The 24,425-nt window shown below is 35.3% G+C and overlaps 3 protein-coding genes and 1 long non-coding RNA gene across 4 annotated transcripts; 2 read left to right on the forward strand and 2 right to left on the reverse strand.

The window, feature by feature from the left end:
* Positions 1 to 372: 372 nt before the first annotated feature.
* Positions 373 to 5,619, reverse strand: LOC123672092. The gene has a single exon (XM_045606077.1). It carries the CDS (start codon positions 5,617 to 5,619, stop codon positions 373 to 375), a length of 5,247 nt encoding a protein of 1,748 aa, XP_045462033.1.
* Positions 5,620 to 8,572: 2,953 nt separating this feature from the next.
* LOC123672777 lies at positions 8,573 to 9,592 on the forward strand. The gene is made up of 3 exons (XM_045607056.1): positions 8,573 to 8,770; positions 9,107 to 9,307; positions 9,365 to 9,592. The coding sequence occupies exons 1-3, from the start codon at positions 8,740 to 8,742 to the stop codon at positions 9,445 to 9,447; spliced, it is 315 nt and encodes a 104-aa protein (XP_045463012.1). The 5' UTR covers positions 8,573 to 8,739; the 3' UTR covers positions 9,448 to 9,592.
* Positions 9,593 to 10,301: 709 nt separating this feature from the next.
* Positions 10,302 to 18,513, reverse strand: LOC123672095. Its single transcript, XM_045606080.1, has 6 exons — positions 18,296 to 18,513; positions 14,918 to 15,116; positions 13,573 to 13,622; positions 12,940 to 13,127; positions 11,928 to 12,072; positions 10,302 to 10,605 (listed from the first exon to the last, which is right to left on the reverse strand). Exons 1-6 carry the CDS (start codon positions 18,392 to 18,394, stop codon positions 10,402 to 10,404), a joined length of 885 nt encoding a protein of 294 aa, XP_045462036.1. The 5' UTR covers positions 18,395 to 18,513; the 3' UTR covers positions 10,302 to 10,401.
* Positions 13,128 to 13,746, forward strand: LOC123672778. Its single transcript, XR_006746363.1, has 2 exons — positions 13,128 to 13,181; positions 13,494 to 13,746. It is a non-coding gene; the product is annotated as an uncharacterized LOC123672778 (long non-coding RNA).
* Positions 18,514 to 24,425: the final 5,912 nt, after the last annotated feature.

A 24,425-nucleotide genomic window follows, 5' to 3' on the forward strand; every position in this document is an offset into this window, starting at 1 on the left:
TCAAATTTCATAGCTTTCAATCACATTAAATCAATTGATGAAAGAAGGGGCAACAACTTTGACTCGGAAGCAGATGGGGATTGTTTGGTTGTGGACTGTAGAAAAAACATATGCACTGGATTTTAAATTTGTGGTTTAATTGCACGTAACTTGATGCATACATAAATTAATATACAGCGAGGTGTACTGCTTAAGGTCTCGAAGGGTACTGTCTTTCCGCGCTCCACTTCTTTTCCGCCTGGATGCGTGCTGTGTTGACACTGTTGCCATCAACTAGGTCCTAACATGGCGCCCGCCTTGAAATGACAACGTTATTTCAATAATATAAAAAAAGAAAAAAATGAATGAAAATGTCTATGGCACGTGATCGTATCACTCAACCGGCAACACACAAATCTTGGACACTGGTCGCTTAAATTCTGCTCCATTGCCCGAACACTTCAAACTGACCACTCGGACAACTCCATCATTGCCGGGATGTAGTGCGGTAATTCTGCCAATTTTCCAGCTGTTGACAGGGTTGTTCTCTTCCTTGATGACCACAAGACTGCCAATTTGCAGAAGTTCCTTGGAACGTTTATGCCATTTTACCCTGTCTTGCAGGTGAGTGATGTACTCGTTGTTCCAACGTTTCCAGTAATGTTGTATGATTCTTTGTAGGTGTTGGAACCTTTTTAGTCGATTTTCCGGTATTTGCAAGAAGTCTTGCTCAGGTATAGCTGTTATGGCTCGTCCGATCAAAAAATGTCCGGGTGTTAGAGGGTTAAAATCATTGGGACTAGATGAGAGAGGACTGATTGGACGGGAATTCAATACGGACTCAATTTGCGCCAATACAGTGCTGAACTCTTCATAATCTAAAATGGTGTTATTTATTACTCTTTTGAGGTGAAATTTGAAAGATCGTACCCCAGATTCCCACAATCCGCCGAAATTTGGGGCTCTTGGAGGCATAAAATGCCACGTTATATTGTCCTTTGCTAAGGAATCAGAAATTTTGGCATTATTTTTCTTCAAGAAGCTTTGAATTTCTGAATTTGCACCTATGAAGGTGGTGCCATTATCTGAAAACAAGTGTAATGGTCTCCCACGCCTCGCAACAAATCTCTTGAACACGGCCAAAAATGCCTCACTCGTCAAACTGGTCACTAGTTCAAGATGCAACGCCTTTGTGGTCATGCAGACGAAAACGCAAACATATGCTTTCAAGGTTTTATAGTTTCTTGTTTTCCTATCTTTAATCATAAAATGGCCACAAAAATCAAGGCCAGTATTAAAAAATGGTAAGTACTCGTTTACTCGAGAAACAGGTAAGTTACCCATTACATACTGAAATGCTCTCGGTTTTGCCTTGAAGCATGTGACACATTTGTACACTATAGCTCTCACCAGATTTCTGCCTGATAGAGGCCAAAATTCTTCACGTATTGAATACAGTAATTGTTGGGGACCACAATGTAGTAAGCGTTTATGCTCCTCAATCAATATAATTTCCGTTAACTTGTGTTTATTGTGCAATAAAATTGGATGTTTTTTATTAAAACTTAAATTTTCAGCATTTTGCAGTCTTCCACCTACACGCATAATTCCCTTTTCATCTAAAAAGGGATTCAATCTGAGCAACGGACTAGATGAGGAAATTGTACGAGCTGCCTTGAGATCGACTATCTCCCTTTCAAATGATTGTTGCTGTGCAAGTTTGATCAAAACCTTTGATGCTGTTTCAAGTTCCTCAATGGTAAGTACTCCGACTACCCGTTTTTCAGCTGTCAATTTCGAATTGTGAAAGAAACGTAAGCAGTAAGCTACAACCCTCTTCAATTTGGAAAACGTAGAAAACCTATCGAATATTTCAAATGTAGGTTGCCGACTTGTTGTAGCCATATTGACTAAAATTCTTTGCTCCGGGATCATTTCGTTGCGCATGGAAATACCTGTAGTCGGTAGATCTGAATCTTCCGAAAGATAAGGAGGACCGTTCCACCAAAATCTTGAATCAATCAATTGGTTGATATTAACCCCCCTGGATATAAGATCCGCGGGATTGTCTTTGGATTTAATGTAATGCCAATCTTGAATTTCAGTGCTTGACTGAATTTTGCTCACACGGTTTGCTACAAATGTATTCCATCTTTTAGGCGTACTCTGTATCCAGCATAACGTAATCATTGAATCTGTCCAAAAATGAAACCGATCGAACTTTATCTTTAGAGCCTGGCGAACCTTTTCTTGTAATTCTACTAATAGGACCGCTGCCATTAACTCTAACCGTGGTAAAGTGACTTGTTTTATTGGTGCCACCCTAGACTTAGCACATAATAATCTCAGATGATAGCCTTTTACATTCTTGTTTTTATACCTGACATAAACACATGCACCATAAGCTGCTTCGGAAGCATCTGAAAACCCGTGTAATTCGATAATTTCTGCCTCTGGTGATAGTACGTACCGCGGTATGCTGATTTTGTTCAAATGTTGAAGATCTTCGCAAAATCTTATCCATTTTTCATAAATGGACTTCGATACCGTTTGATCCCATTCTACCTTATCTACCCATAGCCTTTGAATTATAATTTTCGCATTAATCGTGAGTGGACCCAATAGTCCCAATGGGTCAAATATTTGAGAAACATTTGCGAGAATTGATCTCTTCGTTACATTATTCCTTTTGAATTCGCGAAAATGTTTACTTGAGAATTGAATAGAATCCTGAATGGAATTCCAGCATAACCCCAGCATTTTGGATTGTTCATTTTCACCAAGATGCAATACACCTACATCAATATCTGCATTCACATGAAACTCATTTAATATGTGCTGTCTGTTAGACATCCATTTTCGCAACTGGAAACCCCCGCTTGCCAAAATTATAGACACTTCTCGTTGAAGTTGTAAAAGTTGTTCAACATCGTCTGCTCCTGACAGAAAATCATCCATGTAAAAATCGCTCAAAATGGCTTCACAAGCCACCGGATATTTTTCCTTGAAATCTAAAGCTAATTGCAACATTGAACGCACAGCTAGAAAGCCCGCCGAGGTCATTCCGTACGTCACGGTTTGTAATTCGTAACAGCGCAGTTCCTCTGTAGAGTCAAAACGCCAAAATATTTTTTGGAACCTCCTATGTTCCGGCGCAATAAGAACTTGTCTGAACATTTTTGATACGTCTCCGCTCAAAACGAATGTATGACGCCTAAAACGCATCAGTACTGAAAACAGGTCACTCTGTATTACAGGTCCTGAATACTGTGCCTCATTCAATGATAATCCTTGATCTGACTTGGCTGATCCGTCAAAAACGACTCTAACCTTTGTGGTTAAACTGTCCTCTTTCACTACAGCGTGGTGAGGTAAGTAAAAACCATATTTTTCATCCTTGGTATCTTGTATGAGTTTCATGTGCCCTAACTGTATGTATTCTCTTATAAACTTCGTATATTCTTCCTTTAAATTTGGATATTTGATCAGTTTTCTTTCCAACGAATGGAATCTGTTAATTGCCAACTGACGCGTATTTGATAATTCACTATGGTTCGGTTTAAAAGGTATTTTCACAATAAATCGCCCTTCTGGATCACGCTTGTAATTTTCTATAAAATGTTTATTGCAAAATTCGGAATCATTGAGTAAGTCATTTTTTGCTATTTCTAATTCATCTATTTGCCAAAACCTTTTAACCGCGTTACACATTTGCTCCTCTACTGAAATGTGACAAACGACTGCCTTGTGTTGATTCCTAACACCGACCTGACCACCAACGATCCATCCGAATCTTGTATTTTGTAACGTTGGGAGCCCTTTCCGTTTCAATTGCTGCATTAATAACAGATTATAGAATAACTCACATCCTATCAACATTTCTATTTTGCCGCGCCTGTTCAAATTTGGATCCGCTAAATTTATATCAGTTGGTACCTGTAAAGTATCTATATCAAATGAAACAATTGGCAAATTCTGAGTTATTTTTGGAATTATCAGACACGAAATTGATTCATTGTAATTGTTGAGTCTTGAAAATATAGATACTTGCACTTTTGAATGTATTTCCGACATTGCCTCTCCTACCCCTGAAATTGCGAATTTAATAGGTTGAGTGTTTAAATTCAGCCTCTTACATAAGTCACTTGTAATGAAGTTGGTTTGACTTCCTGCGTCTAGTAGCGCTCTAACAGAATGTTTGCAACCGTTTGCGTCTGCGACCAATATCACGGCTGTAGATAATAAGCATTGTGCCCTTTCCTCACCTTCATTAGTTTGTCCGACTAATACCGTTCGATTTTCTTTTGTTTCAGAAAAGGATGGATTATTTGATGCCGCTGCGAGTACGCTCGGAGCAATAGCTGTTTCACTGGTGCTATCTTGTGATACAGTGCTAGTGGAGACTTGCGATTTCAAGGACTCCTTGTGAAGCAATGTATTATGCTTCCCTTTACACTTCCGGCAGTTAGATTTTTGACATTCATTTGTAATGTGCTTAGAACTCAAACAATTATGACACAGTTTCGCTTTTGTTACTGCCGAAATTCTATCTTCTAGACTGAGACTCTTAAAGGAATCACAATTGTAAATAGCATGACCTTGGTTGCAATAGTAACATGAAAATCTAACTGATGATGTAAGGGTGCTTCCCTTCTGTTTGATCAGAAAAGGCTTAGACTTGTTAGCATTATTGAATCCAGTTTTTGAATCATATTTATTAAACGGTGATGAATTATCAGAAGAATTGTTGAGCCTTTCTAACAATTCACATTTTGTTTTGAGAAATGTTTGCATATCTACCATTGTAGGTAGATCACCATTGTGTTTGAATGATTCCCACTCTCGTTTTGTTACTGAATCAAATTTACTCGACAGTATGTATATTATCAATGAGTCCCAATGATTGACAGGTTGACCTAAAGTTTCTAACGCCTTGAGATTTTTATTAATTTCGTCATATACATTGCGTAAACCAGCACTGTTTTCCTTTATTACCGGTTTGACATCGAACAATGCCTTAATATAGTTGTTTATAATGAGCTTTTTGTTCTCATATCTGTCTGTCAACAACGACCATGCAACTGGATAGTTAGAAGCACAAACTTGTACCGAGCTTATAAGTTGAGCTGGCTCGTGCTCTAATGACGATTTGAGATAGTAGAATTTTTGAATGTCTGCTAAGTTGTCATTATCTTGAACTAAAGCGATAAATGCATCTTTGAACTCTAACCAGTTTTCGATTGAACCATTGAAGGTCGGTAACTTAATAGTGGGAAGTTTAACTTGTTGCGAACCTTGGAAATGAGAATTAGGTTGTGAAATGCCAAAACTTCTCATATCCCGCTTGTTGAATTGTGTAATCATTTTTTTGCAGTAGGATACGACATTAAAATATAAATCCTCGAATTGTTCACTTATATTTGAAACATCGTCTCTGTCTTCAACCGTATTTTCCTCTATTTCACTCTGAAGTTCATTAAACTTATCGTATATTGGCTCAATTTTTGATAAACGAATTTCTAATTGTGTGATTGTTAATTCATCTAACTCAGAGGTTTCAATAGAGTTGATATAGGTTTCAAATCGTGACAATTTTTCCTCGATTTGTCCACGTCTTTGTTTAAGCTTAGTGATATCCATTTTTATTGACTTGAACAACTGAATATGAAATGAACAGCACTGTATTTACTCACGCAAATCCGTGGCAATGAAAGGAAATGGAAAGATGGAACGGACTTACAATTTTGTTGTTTGTGAACCTGCGGTACCCGCTTGTTGAGGATCGCTGTTGCCTCTTGCTTCCGCTCTCTGAAGCTCGCTGTTGTTCCCCCTTGTTGAGGACTGCTGGACTGGAATGTATTGCGTGTCTGGCTGGCGGCGTTGATCGACTGCACCTGCTTCTCTCGAACTATGCAATTGGCGGAAACTGACCAATTTGGAGAAGTATTTTCTTGAATTTCACTTTTATATGTGGCTCGATTGGACCAAATATGTTTGGTTGTGGACTGTAGAAAAAACATATGCACTGGATTTTAAATTTGTGGTTTAATTGCACGTAACTTGATGCATACATAAATTAATATACAGCGAGGTGTACTGCTTAAGGTCTCGAAGGGTACTGTCTTTCCGCGCTCCACTTCTTTTCCGCCTGGATGCGTGCTGTGTTGACACTGTTGCCATCAACTAGGTCCTAACAGGGATCCTAAGTGATATCGGAAGACTTCCGGTTGACTTGTCGATAAATTGAAACTTGAGCCTTACCCTGATAGGAAACAATTATGTCCTTGAAGGCTGTCGTGCAGAATAAAAGGATTTCATGCTGTGAAATATAATAGCGTTAGAGATAACGCTGAATATTTCTTTTCATTTTTCCGCGAAAATTTTCTTTGGGGAGTTTGGCGAATGGATGATATTCATGAGGAAGTTTTTTTATTTCATACTGTACAAAGTGCCTTTTCCTAGTTTTTAACTGCACCACTGTTTTCCTGCTGGCTCACTCTACTGAGTTGCATACGCAAGTTTTTGTTACATGGATGATTCTTAATCTCGCTCAGGTAAGACAATAGGCAAATTCGGATGCAGCACTACCAGCTTACATCAGAATTACGTCGAAATAATCTAAATCTCAAGACAATTTTCACTTGCCATTACGGATTCACCCCTAGCCAAGTAGGTACTTGACATTTTAACCAACTACTTGACTTGAAAATCAAGCTCGTGAAAAATTACATACTTGAGCCTTGACTTGACTTGATATTTCTTGCTTGACTTGATATCAAGCTACTTGATAATACTTGAGCCTGATATGCACGCGTCGCATGGCATATATTCCTGCAATCTCGTGCACGCTTAGACGAAATAAGGGGATTCCTCGAGCGCTAAGAGACTGAAGCATTCACCAGTGTGACTTTATTAGTAATTTCCTCACATTTCTATGATATATATATTGGTAGATTTTGGTAGTTTAAGAAATATCTTTCCAAAATTGGTCAAAATGTCCAAGAATTTTTTATCAAGGCCAGCATCTTCAGCCCCTGTTTATAGACAATTTTCCGGAGCTGCTCTTACAGTTACAAAAACCCGCAATAGGTTAGGCGACAAATCTATAAGATGCCCCATGTGTTTCAGATCCTGGATGGAAAATAATGAGATCAAACAAAGCCTGGAGGTTTCTCAATATCAAGAAACTTAATTTTTTTCATTATTTTTAATTTTGATAAGATCAATAGTGATTTAATATATGTTTCTAATTCAAGAAAGTTGTTATTTCATACTATGAGTTCAAAAAATGAAAGTGTTTTTTCAAGGTTCCTTCTTATTTCATTATTTATTTATTGATGTGACACTACACAATAAAACTGCTAAAAATCAAGAAACTTGATGTGATTCAGGTACTTGATAATAAATAAATACTTGACTTGAGATTGAAACTACTACTCGACCTGAGCTTGACTTGAAATCAAGTCAAGCCTTGAATTCCCACAAAAGACTCATACAGAAGCGTATTTTAGAAGGACGATAAACACGATTGATTAAATGATGAAATTAAACATATATGGCCGCCACGGCTGGCTCGGATGTAGTCCAATCTGGACGTCCAATTTTCGATGACTTTTTCCAACATTTGTGGCCGTATATCGGCAATAACACGGCGAATGTTGTCTTACAAATGGTCAAGGGTTTGTGGCTTATCCGCATAGACCAATGAATTTGCATAGCCCCACAGAAAGTAGTCTAGCGGTGTTAAATCATAAGATCTTGGAGGCCAATTCACAGGTCCAAAACGTGAAATTAGACACCAAACGTGTCTTTCAATAAATCGATTGTGGCACGAGCTGTGTGACATGTTGCGCCGTCTTGTTGGAACAACAGCTCCTGGACATCATGGTTGTTCAATTCAGAAATGAAAAAGTTAGTAATCATGGCTCTATACCGATCACCATTGTCTGTAACGTTCTGGCCATCATCCTTTTTGAAGAAGTACGGAACATCATGGTTGTTCAATTCAATAATGAAAAAGATATTAATCATGACTCTTTACCGATCACCATTGACTGTACTGATCAATGATCCCACCAGCCCATAAAGCGCACCAAACAATCAGTTTTTCTGGGTGTAACGGTGTTTCGACATACACTTGAGGATTAGCTTCACTCCAAATGTGGCAGTTTTGTTTGTTGACGTAGCCATTCAACCAGAAGTGCGCTTCATCGCTGAACAAAATAAAATGGACGTAGTGCACGATACGTATTCCACACAGAACCAATATTTTCGAAATAAAATTGCACTATTTGCAAGCGTTGTTCAGGCTCGAGTCTATTCATACTGAATTGCCAAACCAAACTGAGAATAAATCACTCGACAGCTGTTAAATCGGTCGCCATCTTGAACAGTAATGCCAACTTAAAGTTATATACCTCGAAAAAAAACACCCTATACATATAATGATGCCGCTAAAAAATGTTGGACAATATAGGTAAAGCTTTTTCCTAGCAGCTTTTAAGCAGAAGTCACCACTGCAGTTTTTTTTCAATTGTTCATCCTTATTATTCATTAATAGTTAGTCTTGAATCAGCACTAAAAATAATAAAAACTTGAAGGTTCATTTATCATGAAACGCATTCGATGAAAACAATGGAATCGATTTTTAATTTACTGGCAAATCATAATTTTCCATTTTCCAATTAAAATTTATATTTCCTTATTTCCCGAAAAGTGTGGCTCAGTTCACTGAATTCACGCACCTTAAATTATAGCATAATGCTTAAACGTATCATTTTGTTCTTTTATGGTAAGTTTTTCTCGATTTTTACAATAATTTTGTCCTCAATTTCTGGGATGGTGAACACACTTTCTTTATTCCCCAATATTCTGCTTCTTCAGGAAAATCTACTATTTCGGAATATTTGGCACTATCATGGAAATCAACTCAAAAATTTTGAAAATTACAGTTTAAATATTAGACTGGTACCCATTTTATATTTGATAACTGACAAGCCATGAGATGAAATTATTAAATTTTTTTCAAAAGTCTTTTTATTCCCTGAATTGAAGTTTTATGTATACCTAATGTTATGCATGGTAAATATTTTCATTTGAGATTTGTACTCTGACCAAATGTTTTCAGTAATATTGTTGCAAACTGCATTGTTGAAAGGAATGATGAGTGGAATGGAGAGGTTACAAGAGCCACAAATGTCAGCATGCTTAAAAAAAATTTTCTGCCTAACCTCTAGAGAAATGATGCCAGTGTGTCTTTCTGATGGAAGAACATATGCCACTAGGAGTATTGTCGAATGTTTGAACCGTTGTCTACCTCCAGAGCAGAGTGAGTTTAGGTATCTTGTAATCAATTGAAAAAACACTTGAATATGTTAACTTTCAGACGTCCACATCGAATACTTCGGATATTGTGTGCATGACATTCTAATGACATACGCTATGGAAGCAATATTGGGATCCTCATGAACTGTGAAGACAATTATGTCTTAGATGTAGATTACTGTATCACTGTAAATCACTTTTTTTCAATTGAACTCCTTTTGATCATTCCACCTAAATGGATGATGTTCAATTGAAAAACTAATAAAGAGAATGAAATTTTCAGATGAGATCGAAATTTGGCTAATCTGGGAACGTCAATTCTGGCACCGCTCCCCGATTTTACGTAGACCTTTCAGTTTTGAGGAAATTCGAACTCGAAATTTAGGAAAAAATTGAATTTCCATTCAAAAATCGTTATATCACCTGAATTATTCGTCACAGACACCTCAAATAAAAACGTTTTTTGAAATTCGGGTTCTGATCTGAAACATATTGAGGTTTCAAGGGCGTAGCTCACGTCCAGGAGAAGTTGCAGCCTCGGGAATTTCATCCATTTTTTTTTGAAAATTTCATATTTTTTCCTATGATGTATGAAATAATGTTCTAATCGCTGAACTGCAAGCATTTTCGTGATCTACATAGTCGAATCAATCAATATAATGGTACAATAGTCCCATGAGGGAACTTTTAATTTTTTTCAATTTTCTAAGGGTTAGGTATGGAAAATTTTACGAAAATTTTTCGACAAAAAATTTTTCAGGTGAGATTGAATTTCGGCTTATCAGGGATCGTCAATTCTGGCACCGCTCACCGATTTTGCGTAGACCTCTCAGATCATGAAAATTTCAAACTTGAAATTTTGAAAAAAAAACCGTAAAAATTGAAACTTTACACAATAACCGTTATACCTTCTGAAATTTTAGTCACAGTCTCATCAAATGAAAACATTTTCATTTCTTTTTCGAATGAACATGTATTGCAATTTTCATGAATCGAGATTATGTTCCACAAATACTTTACTATAAAGTAAAAAATAATAACAGTAGGTTCATAACAATATAAAACAGTAGAGGCAAAATTTAAAACATCCTAATATTCCTATCCTGAGACTTCCCTATGTCCTTGCATAGCTGCGAATTCTTCTTTTGTTATATCGGTGAACTGATTGATACCCTTGTACCAACTTACGAGCCCTTGTTTATATTTCGCATTGTGCTCTTCTATATCGATGAGGCTCTGCTTGAAGATCTCTTTGCGACGAGCATCTTCAGTTGGGTCGACGTATTTCTTGTTGAAGTCAACCTATTGAAAAAAGGAGTTATGGATGAAATTCGATCGCACCATTTCAAATATTTGTAATAAAATACATATTTTACAATTTTCAAACAATTCGATGAAAGTTGGCGAGTATTTGATTGTGTTCTCAATTTAAAAATTATTTTTGCTAGAGTAGCTGCTTTTTTTAAATATTTGATGAATAGTTTCTGAAATGAATTGATATTCTTCCATGGGTTCAAAATTAAAAAACGAGCCACGAACAGGTGAGTTTCGAAATCTGACTCAACTTGTATGTATGTAACGGGTGTTTTTTTTCGAGGTATATAACTTTAAGTTGGCAGTACTGTTCAAGATGGCGATCGATTCAACAGCTGTCAAGTGATTTATTCTCAGTTTGGTTTGGCAATTTATCATGAATGACCCGAACAACGCTTGCAAATAGCGCAATTTCATTTGGAAAATAATGGTTCTGTGCGGAATACGTATCGCGCAATACGTCCATTTTATTTTGTTTAGCGATGAAGAGCACTTCTGGTTGAATGGCTACGTCAACAAACAAAACTGCCGCATTTGGAGTGAAGCTGATCCTCAAGTGTATGTCTAAAAACCATTACATCCAGAAAAACTTACTGTTTGGTGCGCTTTATGGGCTGGTGGGATCATTGATCAGTACAGTCAATGGTGATCGGTAAAGAGCCATGATTAATATCTTTTTCATTATTGAATTGAACAACCATGATGTCCAGGAGCTTTGGTTCCAACAAGATGGCGCAAAATGTCACACAGCTCCTGCCACAATCGATTTATTGAAAGACACGTTTGGTGACCGCCTAATTTCAAGTTTTGGACCTGTGAATTGGCCTCCAAGATCTTGTGATTTGACACCGCTAGATTACTTTCTGTGGGGCTATGTAAAGTCATTGGTCTATGCGGATAAGCCACAAACCCTTGACCATTTGGAAGACAACATTCGCCGTGTTATTGCCGATATACGGCCACAGATGTTGGATAAAGTCAACGAAAATAGGACGTCCAGATTGGATTACATCCGAGCCAGCCGTGGCTGTCATATGCCAGAAATCATATTTAAAATATAATGCCACAAGATTATCTTGCGGATAAATAAAATTCATGAATATCGAATAATCCATCGTTGTTTTATTGCAATTTAAAGTTCTATAGCTCTAAAAAAATACCCTTTAGTTCCATTTAACGATACAATTGAATTTTGAGTTGTGCAGATTTCAAAATATCATTAGTCTTACATTTAATGAAATTACATTGAAAATGTATATAAATGTAAAATCAAGTATGGCCACAATTAAATAAAAATTTCATTAACTCACCTTGTATTTAGCCCACTTTGCGTCTAAATCATCCACTGGATTGCTTGAACCTAGATGCAAAACAGCTAAAAGTACCAAACATAAACAGGCTATATTCATGGTGTGCAGTTTTTTTAATTTCACTAACAATCGACAGCTTGACAACAGTCAATGTGATGTAGAATCATACAGGATGACAGTCTTTATATCACTGCTATATTTAATCATGACCTTAAGCGATAATTCATTAATTGGAATGCTCGATGGAATGAAAATAATATATAGGTATATAAAAGTTTATTTACTTTCGGAGACAATATTCGGAATTTTTGTTGTTTTGAACTCGGGCACATAAATCAATATTTGTTGGTGTTCGATATTTTCGTTGACCTTGAAATTTTGCGTATACTTTGGTTGAACAATCTGCGAGCCAAAGTCAATTTATTATTTCTTGTACCAACAAACCAAGCCTTTCTTCTTATTCAGGAGATAGATATTTGCAGATGTTAGATTAGACAATACTCATTCTTCCTCTAACATAGGAACAATGTGAGAATTTCAAACTACACTATTCATAAAGGAAGAAAATTGAATTATGTCTAAACGAAAGAGAATTTCAATAGTGTTCATAATAAATCTAATATGATAAATATCTCGAATGATCAACTAGCGATGTAAGAGTACCTAACATATATATTCAATTGTACTTATCTTTGTTATTATTATTGTTTTATCTGCACTAAGTCTCCAAATTTTTTTTTATGATAACCTCTAATTTTATCAATAATGATAGTATGTTTTGATTTGAATCAGTGAGATCATCAGAATGAGGATAGTTTTCTAAAGAATCTGAAAATATTGTCATCAACTTAGGTCATTTTGACTAACTTGATGTAAGAATATTAGAATAAAGCTTCATTGTACAGGAACCAAACGAAAAAAAATGGTCAATTTTCTAATTTTACTTATTTTATGAATACATTTGATTTAGTGAATTAAGTGGATGTTTCAACGTTGTGGGAATTATTCTCGCCTGGTTCCTTGTATCCTTTTGAATTCTTCTGGCGTCCAATCTGCAAATTGATTGATTCCTTTAGTCCAGGTAACTAAACCTTGTTGGTATTTGGCGTTGTGAGATTCAACTTCTTGAAGAGTCTTCACGAAAAGTTGTTTCCTCTGTGCTTCCTCTTCTGGACTGTCATATTTCTTATTGAAGTCTGCCTGAAAACAGATATCCAATGTAAAAAAAAAGGATTGTTATTGTATCTTAGAAGTGTAAGTATCAAAAGTTGAGAAAACAAAAAACACACATATAAGATATATGATAGAATTCAAATTCACAAATCAAAACGATAATTACCTACGCTTTGATCACTCCAGGTCATTAATACACTCATTATTAGGATTGTCCTTAAATAATCTGTTTAAAAATTTGGTTTCCAAAAAATTGGTATTTAAAATATATTAACTATGTTTTTTGCTAATATATCTATTAACTGTACTAAATCTAAAATTTGCTTTGATTTGTGTGAAAAATTAAGGAAACTTTTGTGTTACCTATGATATGAGCGTCTTTATAATTTTCAGTATTGTCATCAACAATAATATACCCAGTTGAATCTATGAAGAAAATTGCCCAGATGAAGATAAAACTAATTCCACTCACCTTATATTTCACCCATTGTGAATCCACATCTTGAACAGGTGCTGCCGCTGCTAAATAAAAAACAGCAATGAGAACAAAACACAATACAACTACTTTCATTTTGATGTCCAAAAATAATCAATATATGTTAATTTAGAGATAAACTATAATTGTCTGCTTTGAAAGTTATAATACTAATGACTGAATATTCAAAAACCTCTGCTTATATGTCATTCACTTATTGATAATTAAATTGTCAACATCAACAATAATTTCTTTACTGGAATTATTGTATAAATATTTATGCAGACGAACGTCTGGTTTCTGGGAATTGATTGTTTTAAGAACAATTGGAAAAGCCACATGAAACAGCGAAGAAAGATGTTGAAAATTGAGGATAACATTAGCATAATCAGTCGGTATTTATCTTAAGTGGAGAGTGTAATTTGCAAATTGCAGCACGTGTATGGTGAATGCTTAAATATCAATGAATACTAATGTTGAATGAAAAAAATATCATTGTTTACCCTATTCAAGAAACAACATTGAAGAAATAGTTATAATATACTCTGTGGCGTCAAATTAAACTCCAAGAACACATCAGAATTTTTTGACCAAAATTTGCACAAAAATTTAACTAGTTGTAACTTTTAATTGATTAAAATTCAATTCAAACTAATCTAGTTGTCTTGGAAATTTTACGTTTTACCTGTTGTTACCATCGAAAGCATCTGGTATATTTTTAAAAACATTGTGTCGATTTTGGTAGGTATTGTTTCTGTTATAAATTCTATTTTTTATGTTTTTTTTTTTTGCGTAGAACAGAATTATGCGGGAATATCTCAGCTTCACACATATTTCATAGTTATATATGTCATTATTAAATGTTGGTTCTCAGAACTCTTCTGTCGTGGATTCGTCTATTATCAAATTGTCAAATTTGTGATACATGAGAAAGTTCTGACAAACAACATTATTCAATTTAAAAATTACTGTACGATATTCACGGAAATATTCCATTAATATCAATTAAGATTCAGTAATTCAGAAAAAATATAGTATAATACTCGAACAGGAAGGCTCATTCTAACACTCATTCATTCAAAAATTCGCAACTTCGTGTTTTTTTGTTTAATTTCGAACTCTTCAATGTCTTCTGCACTTATATTACAGAAATTTATTTCAATTTTTAGATTCAAAACGTTTCCAGGCTCCTCTATTGAAAAATATATGAAAAAATAATTGAGAGGATTGGTTTGAACAAAGAGAAAATTATATTCAAAAACATTTATTTCTTATAATTATCAAAAAATATTAAATGTATATCAATTCATAAAGTAATACAGAGAGCTGTATTTTTTGCTTCAATTGCTTGGTCTAAAACCCAAATATTGCTTCTTTTCTTCAGGTGTAAGATCAGCAAAATGGTTTATTCCTTGGGTATAAGTTTCTAAGCCTTTCTCGTACCTTGCGTTGTGAGCCTCAACCTGCTCAACTGTTTTCCTGAACAATTCCTTACGTGTTGACTCTTCCTCGGAATCTCCATAGTTCTTCTTAAAATCAACCTGAAAAAAATAAGGAATTGTAAGAAAAAAAAATGCAAAACTAAAATAAAATTCTCAGTGTGCTTATTACCCACTACAAGATTAACATATTATAAACTCTCCGAAAAATATTTTGCTTTTGAAAGCTTGCTCTTCCTATCATTTCATTAGAATGTCAGTAATTTTTAAACTTTGAGTCAGGAATGGTCTCAAACAATGAAGATGAATCTCTGCTCAAGTCCCGAATGGAGAAACCTAGAAACTTGAAATTTTGAAATCAAAACAAGAGAAAATTGAAAAAAAAATCCTGGACCATAAAACCGAGGAATTCAAGATTTCAGTTGTGGATTTAAAAGAACAATTTAAAGTTTCCTGAAAAATTTCATGTTGATAGCCGTGCCAGAACTATAGAATATTCGAGCAGAAATTCGAAAAGTGGTGAAGAAATAAGTTTAACGTTTGTATATTAACATATCAAATTAATTTCACGGCATTCTGACAATTTTTCAACTCTGGAAAAAGTACCTTCCCGAGCGGGACTCGAACCCGCTACCTCCGAATTACTAGTCCGATGCTCTCGCCTTTGAAGTGAACTGACTTTTTCAGTTATGAGCCAATTGAAGCTTCATTTTTCAAATATTTTTAAGAACCTTTTGAAAATATGAAAGCGCACCCTGTATCTACAGTTAGGGAATTCATAAGCCGTTCAATATTCATATTTCCACACGTAATAACTTCATAACCACAATTAATAAACCTAAATCGAAGATAATTAGATACAGCTGGCTTTATTTAGGAATAAACCAATATGAAATCATAGCCCATCCAAAACTTCTCTCGAAATTCCACATGAGTTCCTATAAACCATATGAAAAGCGATGATATCGAATCTAAACCCACAAGCCTCCTATATTAATAAATATAAATGGAACATATTTGTTGGAGCGCGCATGTTGAATTTATACGAAAATATTAGTTCCGATGCAATAAATTCGGAATTTGCCGCAAAACGTTATATATCCATATAAATTATTATTTGCACAGATAGAGGTCATTATTGGATTTCTAATAATGGCACCATGGATAAGATAGATTGTCCAAAATGATGAATGAATTCGAATATCCTATCGATCAAATCTTTATGGTACCTGATCCAAATTGTATCCTCTTCATCGCGTTTTGTGATTTATTGGTTGGTAGAATTGAACGGCCATATTCAGATTTTGGTTCAGTTATTTTAAATTAAAAACTTGTCGAAAATATTTTAGATGAAAATACACTGAGCAAAAAATTAACGCACATTATGGAAATCTCAAATTTATTCTACAACTGAAGGTGTTCTCAATGATAATTATTTTTATCAGAATTATGCATGCATATGTTATCCACTTTCAACGTTTTTCTTCAATACAGATGTTTTTTCCCAGCAGGAATAAAAAAGATGAGATTATCAGATTTTGAATGTATTGGCTCCATTCTGAAATCAGTTGTTCTCGATCAATTCTAGTGATCAATAGTTTTCTTTCGTTTGATTTTCAACACTCGATCGCTATGCAATGCGAAACACGCAATTTGACCCAAGAGGAATGTGCCCAAGCGGTAGTTTTGCGAGAAGAAGGGTGGACATACACAAGAATTGCAGAAAGGTTTGAAGTTTCCCATACAAGTGTGTCCAGAATGTTGCAGCTATTCAGGGAGACAGGTATGAATGTCCGAAGACCAGGAGAGGGTAGACCACGGGTACATACATTCATACAGACGTCCACATGAAAGATATGCTCAGTGCAATTTCGTGAATACTAAGTAGGTTTCGGGGGAGGATCGATTATGGTATGGGGTGGAATATCTTTGACTGCTAGCACAGACCTAGTGGTCGTTGATAATGGAGCTATGAATGCTGATAGGTATATGAGGAACATTCTTGAAGAGCATGTAGTGCCATTTGCCCCATACATTGGTGAAAATTTCATTTTTATGGACGAAAATGCCAAACCCCATCGTCCGCGCATAGTTCAGGAGTACCTTGAAGAGGTTAAAGTCTCTCGAATGGAATGGCCAGCAAGAAGTCCAGATCTCAATCCGATTGAGCAGGTTTTGGACAACCTCAATAGAAGGCTGAGAAGTTCAGAAAATCATCCAGCTACTCTTAATCACTTAAGAATCCAACTCAGAGAAATCTGGGAAGGATTAGATCAGAACATTTTAAGATCACTCATTTTGAGTATGAACCGTCGTTGCCGAGCTGTTATTAACGGAAGGGGTGGAAATACCAAATATTAAATCACTTATCAGCATTCCAGTATTTTGAAGATTGTTTATTTCTCTTCTTTCACATAAGATTCGGAGAAATCCTGAATTTTTCTTCCATTTAATGTGTCTTGTTTCGTTCAAAACCTTCCCGGGAGAACATAAAAAATAAGTTATAAAGTCAATGTAGAGTTAACTTTCATTAAAATTGAGATTCTCAGAATGTTAATTTTTTGCGCAGTGTATTTTAGATGAAAATATTTAGTTTTTATTTCTGTACGCGTAAATTATTTTGTATCGGACAAAACTATAAAAAAAGTGTAGTACTGGACGAAATTTTCTTTCACATTTTTTGAACAACAGTGCTACCACAAAAAAAATTCTGAAAAAAAAATCGTAGATTTGCATTCACAATCACCATATTAAATGATGAGAACTTCGAATTAAAATAACTATGCCAAATTAAGGTTGAATATTTTGTGAGGAAAAAACTCCAAAAGAAATAAGACTTCAACACAAAAACAAAGCATTTGCGGGCCCCTGTTTATAAGATTTTTTTTATGATCCCATTTTCGTTTGTTCCTCGAATTTAGGAACACCTGTATAGGTTGGCTTTTCTACTTCTTCAAGAAAATTGTCTCAAATAGTGATAAATTACATATTGTTGGAAGTATCACTTAATTCTACGTTTTCATAGCATTCCACTCAGAAAATTGTAGATACAATCGTTCAGAAATTGGAAAAAAACGTTTAGTAGGAAATATCCTGAAAAAATTACTTGATATGGAATTTAAACAATCGTTCAAAAACCCCTTACTTCACTTCACTGCTTTTAATGCGCTAATGAATTTTTTTATCATATTTCATTCCGAATTCATCGAACTACGAGCAGCATCAAGAATCAACATGTTTTTTAAGTTATGAATTGGACTATAATTCAATTCTTTACTCACCTTGAATTTCTCCCATTTGCCATCCAAATCATCGACTGGTTTAGCTGAGGCTGAATAGAAAACAGCGATTAGAACGAAGCACAATATGATAACTTTCATTTTTACGTCCTCTACTTCACAGAATAGGAACAGAACTGAACAAAGGTGACGATGTACAGGTGGAACTCGAGATGAAGTTTGATGAAGAGGAGCGTCAACTCTAAAATGGTTCTGTTCCTTCCATGAGGTTTTTTTATATGCGCATATATTTGTTGATCTAATCTTAATCGCTGACTTCGAGTCTTACCTACATACTAATTATGCTATGCAAATATTTGAAAAATTCGCATATATTGAAAGCATTACGATTTCAAACCGGACAATGGACAATTAGTATTTATTACTTGGGATTAAATGTGCTCTAATTTTCAATGGTTTTTATTATATTCAATTTAGAGACTATAAGTTTATATGAGAATTTTGTTTTTGGTGGACCACAGTGCCGTCATTGAGATTTCTGAAACACTGGTATGTTCACTTACTCTTGAAAGACCTTAAGATAAAAGTGACGACATTCGAAGAGACCAGCCTTCTTGGATTTAAATGATATTGATCCCTGTTTACTTAATTTCCGCATCGTTTCTTATGGCAATGACGATTTGAGGTTAAATCAACAATAAACTAAAGGGTGTTTTTTTTCAAGGTATATAACTTTATGTTGGCATTACTGTTTAAGATGGCGACCCATTTAACAGCTGTCAAGTGATTTATTCTCAGTTTGGTTTGGCAATTCATTATGAATAGCCCCACGCCTGAACAACGCTTGCAAACAGTGCAATTTCATTTCGAAAATAATGGTTCTGTGCGGAATACGTATCGCGCACTACGTCCATTTTATTTTGTTTAGCGATGAAGCGCACTTCTGGTTGAATGGCTACGTCAACAAACAAAACTGCCGCATTTGGAGTGAAGCTAATCCTCAAGTGTATGTCGAAACACCGTTACATCCAGAAAAACTGACTGTTTGGTGCGCTTCATGGGCTGGTGGAATCATTGGTCCGTACTTCTTCAAAAACGATGATGGCCAGAACGTTACAGTCAATAGTGATCGGTATAGAGCAATGATTACTAACTTTTTCATTCCTGAATTGAACAACCATGATGGCCAGGAGCTGTGGTTCCAACAAGACGGCGCAACATGTCACACAGCTAGTGCCACAATCGCTTTATTGAAAGACACGTTTGGTGACCGCCTAATTTCACGTTTTGGACCTGTGAATTGGACTCCAAGATCTTGTGATTTAACACCGCTAGACTACTTTCTGTGGGGCTATGTAAAATCATTGGTCTATGCGGATAAGCCACAAACCCTTGACCATTTGGAAGACAAAATTCGCCATGTTATTACCGATATACGGCCACAAATGTTGGAAAAAGTCATCGAAAATTGGACGTCCAGATTGGACTACATCCGAGCCAGCTGTGGCGGTCATATGCCAGAAATCATATTCAAAATGTAATGCCACAAGATTATCTTGCGGATAAATAAAATTCATGTCAATCGAATAATCCATCGTTTAGCTCTAAAAAAAACACCCTTTACTTTCGACAGAACAAATAAAAATTTTGAAATGATGCCGTTGATTGGTTAATTCTTTGTATAGCGCCACCTTAAGGAATAAATAGGACAAAGGACTCATGCCGAGCCGAGTCGCTAGAATATTCCTAAACAAAATGACAAAATCTAATCAGTGAACACACACTCTTCAAAAGATGAATTACACTGACAGCACAATTTTTTTTCTTGAATATTCTATGGGAAAAAATGAGAGAAAGGAGAAAAACAAATGAGGTTAGGTGGGCTTCAAAACAATAATGTTTTTTGTTGAAAAGCATTGTATATATCCTCACATTTCTTGGATGTCATAATAAGTATTGTGAAATGAAAGTATAGATTACAATTTTCTGAAATAAGTAGGAAAGGTGGCTCTTCAAAGTGATATCAAACTTAATTGCCCATTAAAATGACACACGTTCATAAAAAGGGTCAATGGTTTGCTACAATTGTGTAATGTGTCTTAAAGCATAGGCGTAGAAATTCCTATATATTTAGGATCTTTTCTGACAGATAATATTAATTCAAATATTCACCAGACTCACACATTTTTTTCATACAGATGTAAAATAAACCTGCATAAGAAATTATATTATAATAGCAAGACTGCATAATTTTGTGATATTTTTTATGTAATTGTAAATTGTGCCGTTTAATAATGAAAAGATTTACGCTTCAATAACGTTTAGGAATTGCTAAATTTGTCCATTAAAATCAGTAGTCATTTGTGAATACTGAGAGAAATTCAAGGAGAATTCCACACCATTTCTACGTCTTTCGAAAACTCACAGCGTCTATAAACATTGTCAACGCATCAAAAACACGAACAAACTCCTAGGGTAACGACCGCATGCTATCCCCGCCACTGTCTTCCACGCGGAACTCCGTCGTTGTGAGACGAAGTAAAAAACAACAGAGGTTATGTTAAGCATAAACAAGGCCGAATAAATTTGACTTAATTTATCTATTAATTTCCATGAAAAGCTTACTTTGTTCTGCCATTATGATCACACGCTACAAATGCACTTGGTTCTCAACTGAACTAACTCTGGTTTCTCTACGAGAATTGTGGAAAACTCAATAAATGCCTATCGGAATCTGACGGCTGTTCTCTCTGACTCATTCTGTCGGTTTACGCAGCAGAATAGCGAAGGACGATGACAGCGTTTATGCACAAGGCTTCAGGAATGTTTACCTCCGAAAATCAATAGATAAAATTTATTGTTGGATATGGCCTTTATAGATTCAATGTGTTACAATTTGGTGAAACCTTTTTTTCAGTTTTCATTGAGACCCTCAGCACTCTGTATCAATCCACTACAGTGGAAAAAAATGTTGTCAATGCTTCGTAATCCCTCATTTCGAAAAACTCAGCTCGTTATTTTTGGGTGTATATACTATCATCTCAAGGGGCAGTTCTTATGTACGCATCAGGAAAATGGACTGTGATTTCGAGATTATTAAATTTTCTATGGTACAATTTATGTCTCAACTTTAATACCCAACAAATTTCATCCAAAGCAGACCAGAAGGACGTTAGGTATAGGGATCATACTAAGGTAATTGGGAAAGCTTAATTTTTTATGGAACTATCTATAGACTAAACAAAATACCCATACCAAATTTCACCAAATTCGTTAAAGTATTATCGAAGTTACGGTTGATACAAAGATTTGCGGACACACAGACTGACAAACCAAATCAAAGTTATTCAGAATGTTATACGCAAGGGATATTTTGAAATAAAAGAACAAAAGTGATTTAAAAGCTTCCTCTACATTATGTGAACTAGGTTTCAAAACTCAGAGGTAAAAAAATACTTTCAAAAAATGCAAATAAGATTAATGTTTTTGAATATTTCACTAGCTCTAAGGTGAATTCATACCAGAAACATAACAACACTGACATTTTTGAAGAAAAGACAACATTGTGCCAAAACCTTCACTATCTGACATATCTTTTTGATATAAATACTTTTTGTCTAGAATATGAAGTATAGGTTTTGGTTTATTTGGATATTTATATTAGATATTCTTCATAAAGAGCTTGATTCTTAATTGATTTATACTTGAAAAATACAAATTAACCAACAAGGATGATTCTGTTCGTATTTATTAGAAGTGTGGAAATGTAGCATCACTATAATTTACATAAATTATTATAATTTTCAAATTCTCAAGTACCAACTCTCATAGCACATCGGAAATTCCAGACAATATTCAACTTCTTATTCAGAAGCAAAACATGCAATTTATTTTTGCATATACCACTGTTCAAATACCGCACTCATCCTTTGTGTTCCATCCTGATATTGTTATTCAATTAGAGTTTCACCTAACCATAAACAATGTCAGATGAAAATGACTCATCCCACTCGTGTAGTTTGTTGTTGATAATATGAGAGGCGTGCTTGTTTAACATAGATAGGATAAGTATTGAAATCTATCCTATGCCTAGAAAATGTTATTCATCGGATTCCATTACACATTGAAATCTATTTTATTTATAGAAAAATCTGATTTGGACTCATGGACTGGGAAATATTGGATGATTTGGATTATCTTGTTCGTTTATTTTTTGAGGTTTTAGGTTCAAAATGAACATGTGATGTGCTAAAAAATATATTTTCATTCGAGTTGGACCAGATTTTGTTCCTCTGATTAATTTTTATTTGAATAAAAGATGGAATGAATTGGGTCAACATCAAAATAGAACTTTATTTCAAACAATAACAACTTTTCTCTTTATCACAATATGACGAGGACCTAAATTCGTTGAATCCATTTTCAAACGATATAATATCACTAGAAATTCCACTTTAAATAGTAACATTTAAAAACTTCTCTCATACCGGTCCTTATCAAATATCTCGTTTTTCTCTATAGCCAGATTATTGTTCATCATCTGGTGACCAGTTTCTCATTATGTTTCAGAATCATTATCGTATTTTTCGTTATAAAACGCAAGGCTATGAACTCTGAGCGATTACAAATATATCAAATGAGATATTGCTATGTTTACTAACATATTTATACAGGGTGATTTACTTTTATTTCCAATATTCAGTTGTTAGCAAAAGTAATATTTTCGAATAGCGATGATATATTTTGCGAATAGAAAATAAAATTATTCAGTGAGACAATTTTTTTATTTGGAAAGTAACATTATATGTATGGAAAATAACGGGGGTTTTTTTTCGAGGTATATAACTTCAAGTTGGCATTACTGTTCAAGATGGCGACCGATTTAACAGCTGTCAACTGATTTATTCTCAGTTTGGTTTAGCAATTCATCATGAATAGACTCATGCCTGAACAACGCTTGCAAATAGTGCAATTTCATTTCGAAAATAATGGTTCTGTGCGGAATACGTATCGCGCACTACGTCCATCTTATTTTGTTTAGCGATGAAGCGCACTTCCGGTTGAATGGCTACGTCAACAAACAACACTGTCTCATTTGGAGTGAAACTAATCCTCAAGTGTATGTCGAAACACCGTTACATCCAGAAAAACTGACTGTTTGGTGCGCTTTATGGGCTGGTGGAATCATCGGTCCTTACTTCTTCAAAAACGATGATGGCCGAATGTTACAGTCAATGGTGATCGGTATAGAGCCATGATTACTAACTTTTTCATTCCTGAATTGAACAACCATGATGTCCAGTAGATGTGGTTCCAACAAGACGGCGCAACATGTCACACAGCTCGTGCCACAATCGATTTATTGAAAGACACGTTTGGTGACCGCCTAATTTCACGTTTTGGGTCTGTGAATTGGCCTCCAAGATCTTGTGATTTAACACCGCTAGACTACTTTCTGTGAGGCTATGTAAAGTCATTGGTCTATGCGGATAAGCCATAAACCCTTGACCATTTGGAAGACAACATTCGCCGTGTTATTGCCGATATACGGCCACAAATGTTGGAAAAAGTCATCGAAAATTGGACGCCCAGATTGGACTACATCCGAGCCAGCCGTGGCGGTCATATGCTAGAAATCATATTTAAAATGTAATGCCATAAGATTATCTTGTGGATAAATAAAATTCATGTCAATCGAATAATCCATCGTTGTTTTATTGCAATTTAAAGTTCTATAGCTCTAAAAAAAATAACCTTTAGAATAAATTGTTTGATAAATTGATACGTATCATTTTCTAAATCTCCTATCCGAAAACTCTCCTCTTCTCCGAACCATCACAGTTGGCGTGAGAATCCCTCTCGTCGCGCTGGCCTCAAATTTTCCGGAAAAGTCGGAAAGCGCAGCCCGATCTAACTTTCCGACACCAGTGCGAAAACCAATTATCGAACACTTTGGTTAAACCATTATTAGGTCTTTTCACCTGTCTGTCTTCCGGCTAAAGTTTCCTCCGGACAACTCAATTACGGAAATGGAAATTGGGAAAACTCTTATGAGCCGGGGGATTTGCATGGCGGGGAAAATTCGAATAGAAATGCCCGTGGCCTGGATAAACACAATTTCGAGCATTCGGCCAACCCCTGTTACGCTCTGAAACGGATTATTTTCAATCAG

The sequence above is a fragment of the Harmonia axyridis genome, chromosome 2 (assembly GCF_914767665.1).
Source record: "Harmonia axyridis chromosome 2, icHarAxyr1.1, whole genome shotgun sequence".
NCBI lineage: Eukaryota > Metazoa > Arthropoda > Insecta > Coleoptera > Coccinellidae > Harmonia > Harmonia axyridis.

Bases quoted from the DNA above. Each gene is read 5' to 3' on its own strand.
- LOC123672092 (XM_045606077.1), bottom strand. From the start codon at position 5,619: ATGGATATCACTAAGCTTAAACAAAGACGTGGACAAATCGAGGAAAAA.
- LOC123672777 (XM_045607056.1), top strand. From the start codon at position 8,740: ATGCTTAAACGTATCATTTTGTTCTTTTATG. The intron at 8,771-9,106 runs GTAAGTTTTTCT...AAATGTTTTCAG, and splicing joins TATCATTTTGTTCTTTTATG to TAATATTGTTGCAAACTGCA. The intron at 9,308-9,364 runs GTGAGTTTAGGT...GTTAACTTTCAG, and splicing joins TTGTCTACCTCCAGAGCAGA to ACGTCCACATCGAATACTTC.
- LOC123672095 (XM_045606080.1), bottom strand. From the start codon at position 18,394: ATGAAAGTTATCATATTGTGCTTCGTTCTAATCGCTGTTTTCTATTCA. The intron at 13,623-14,917 runs GAAGCAAAAAAT...TTTTTTATTTAG, and splicing joins GGGTTTTAGACCAAGCAATT to CAGCGGCAGCACCTGTTCAA. The intron at 12,073-12,939 runs GCGAGAATAATT...ATCACATTGACT, and splicing joins AAAAGGATACAAGGAACCAG to GTTGTCAAGCTGTCGATTGT.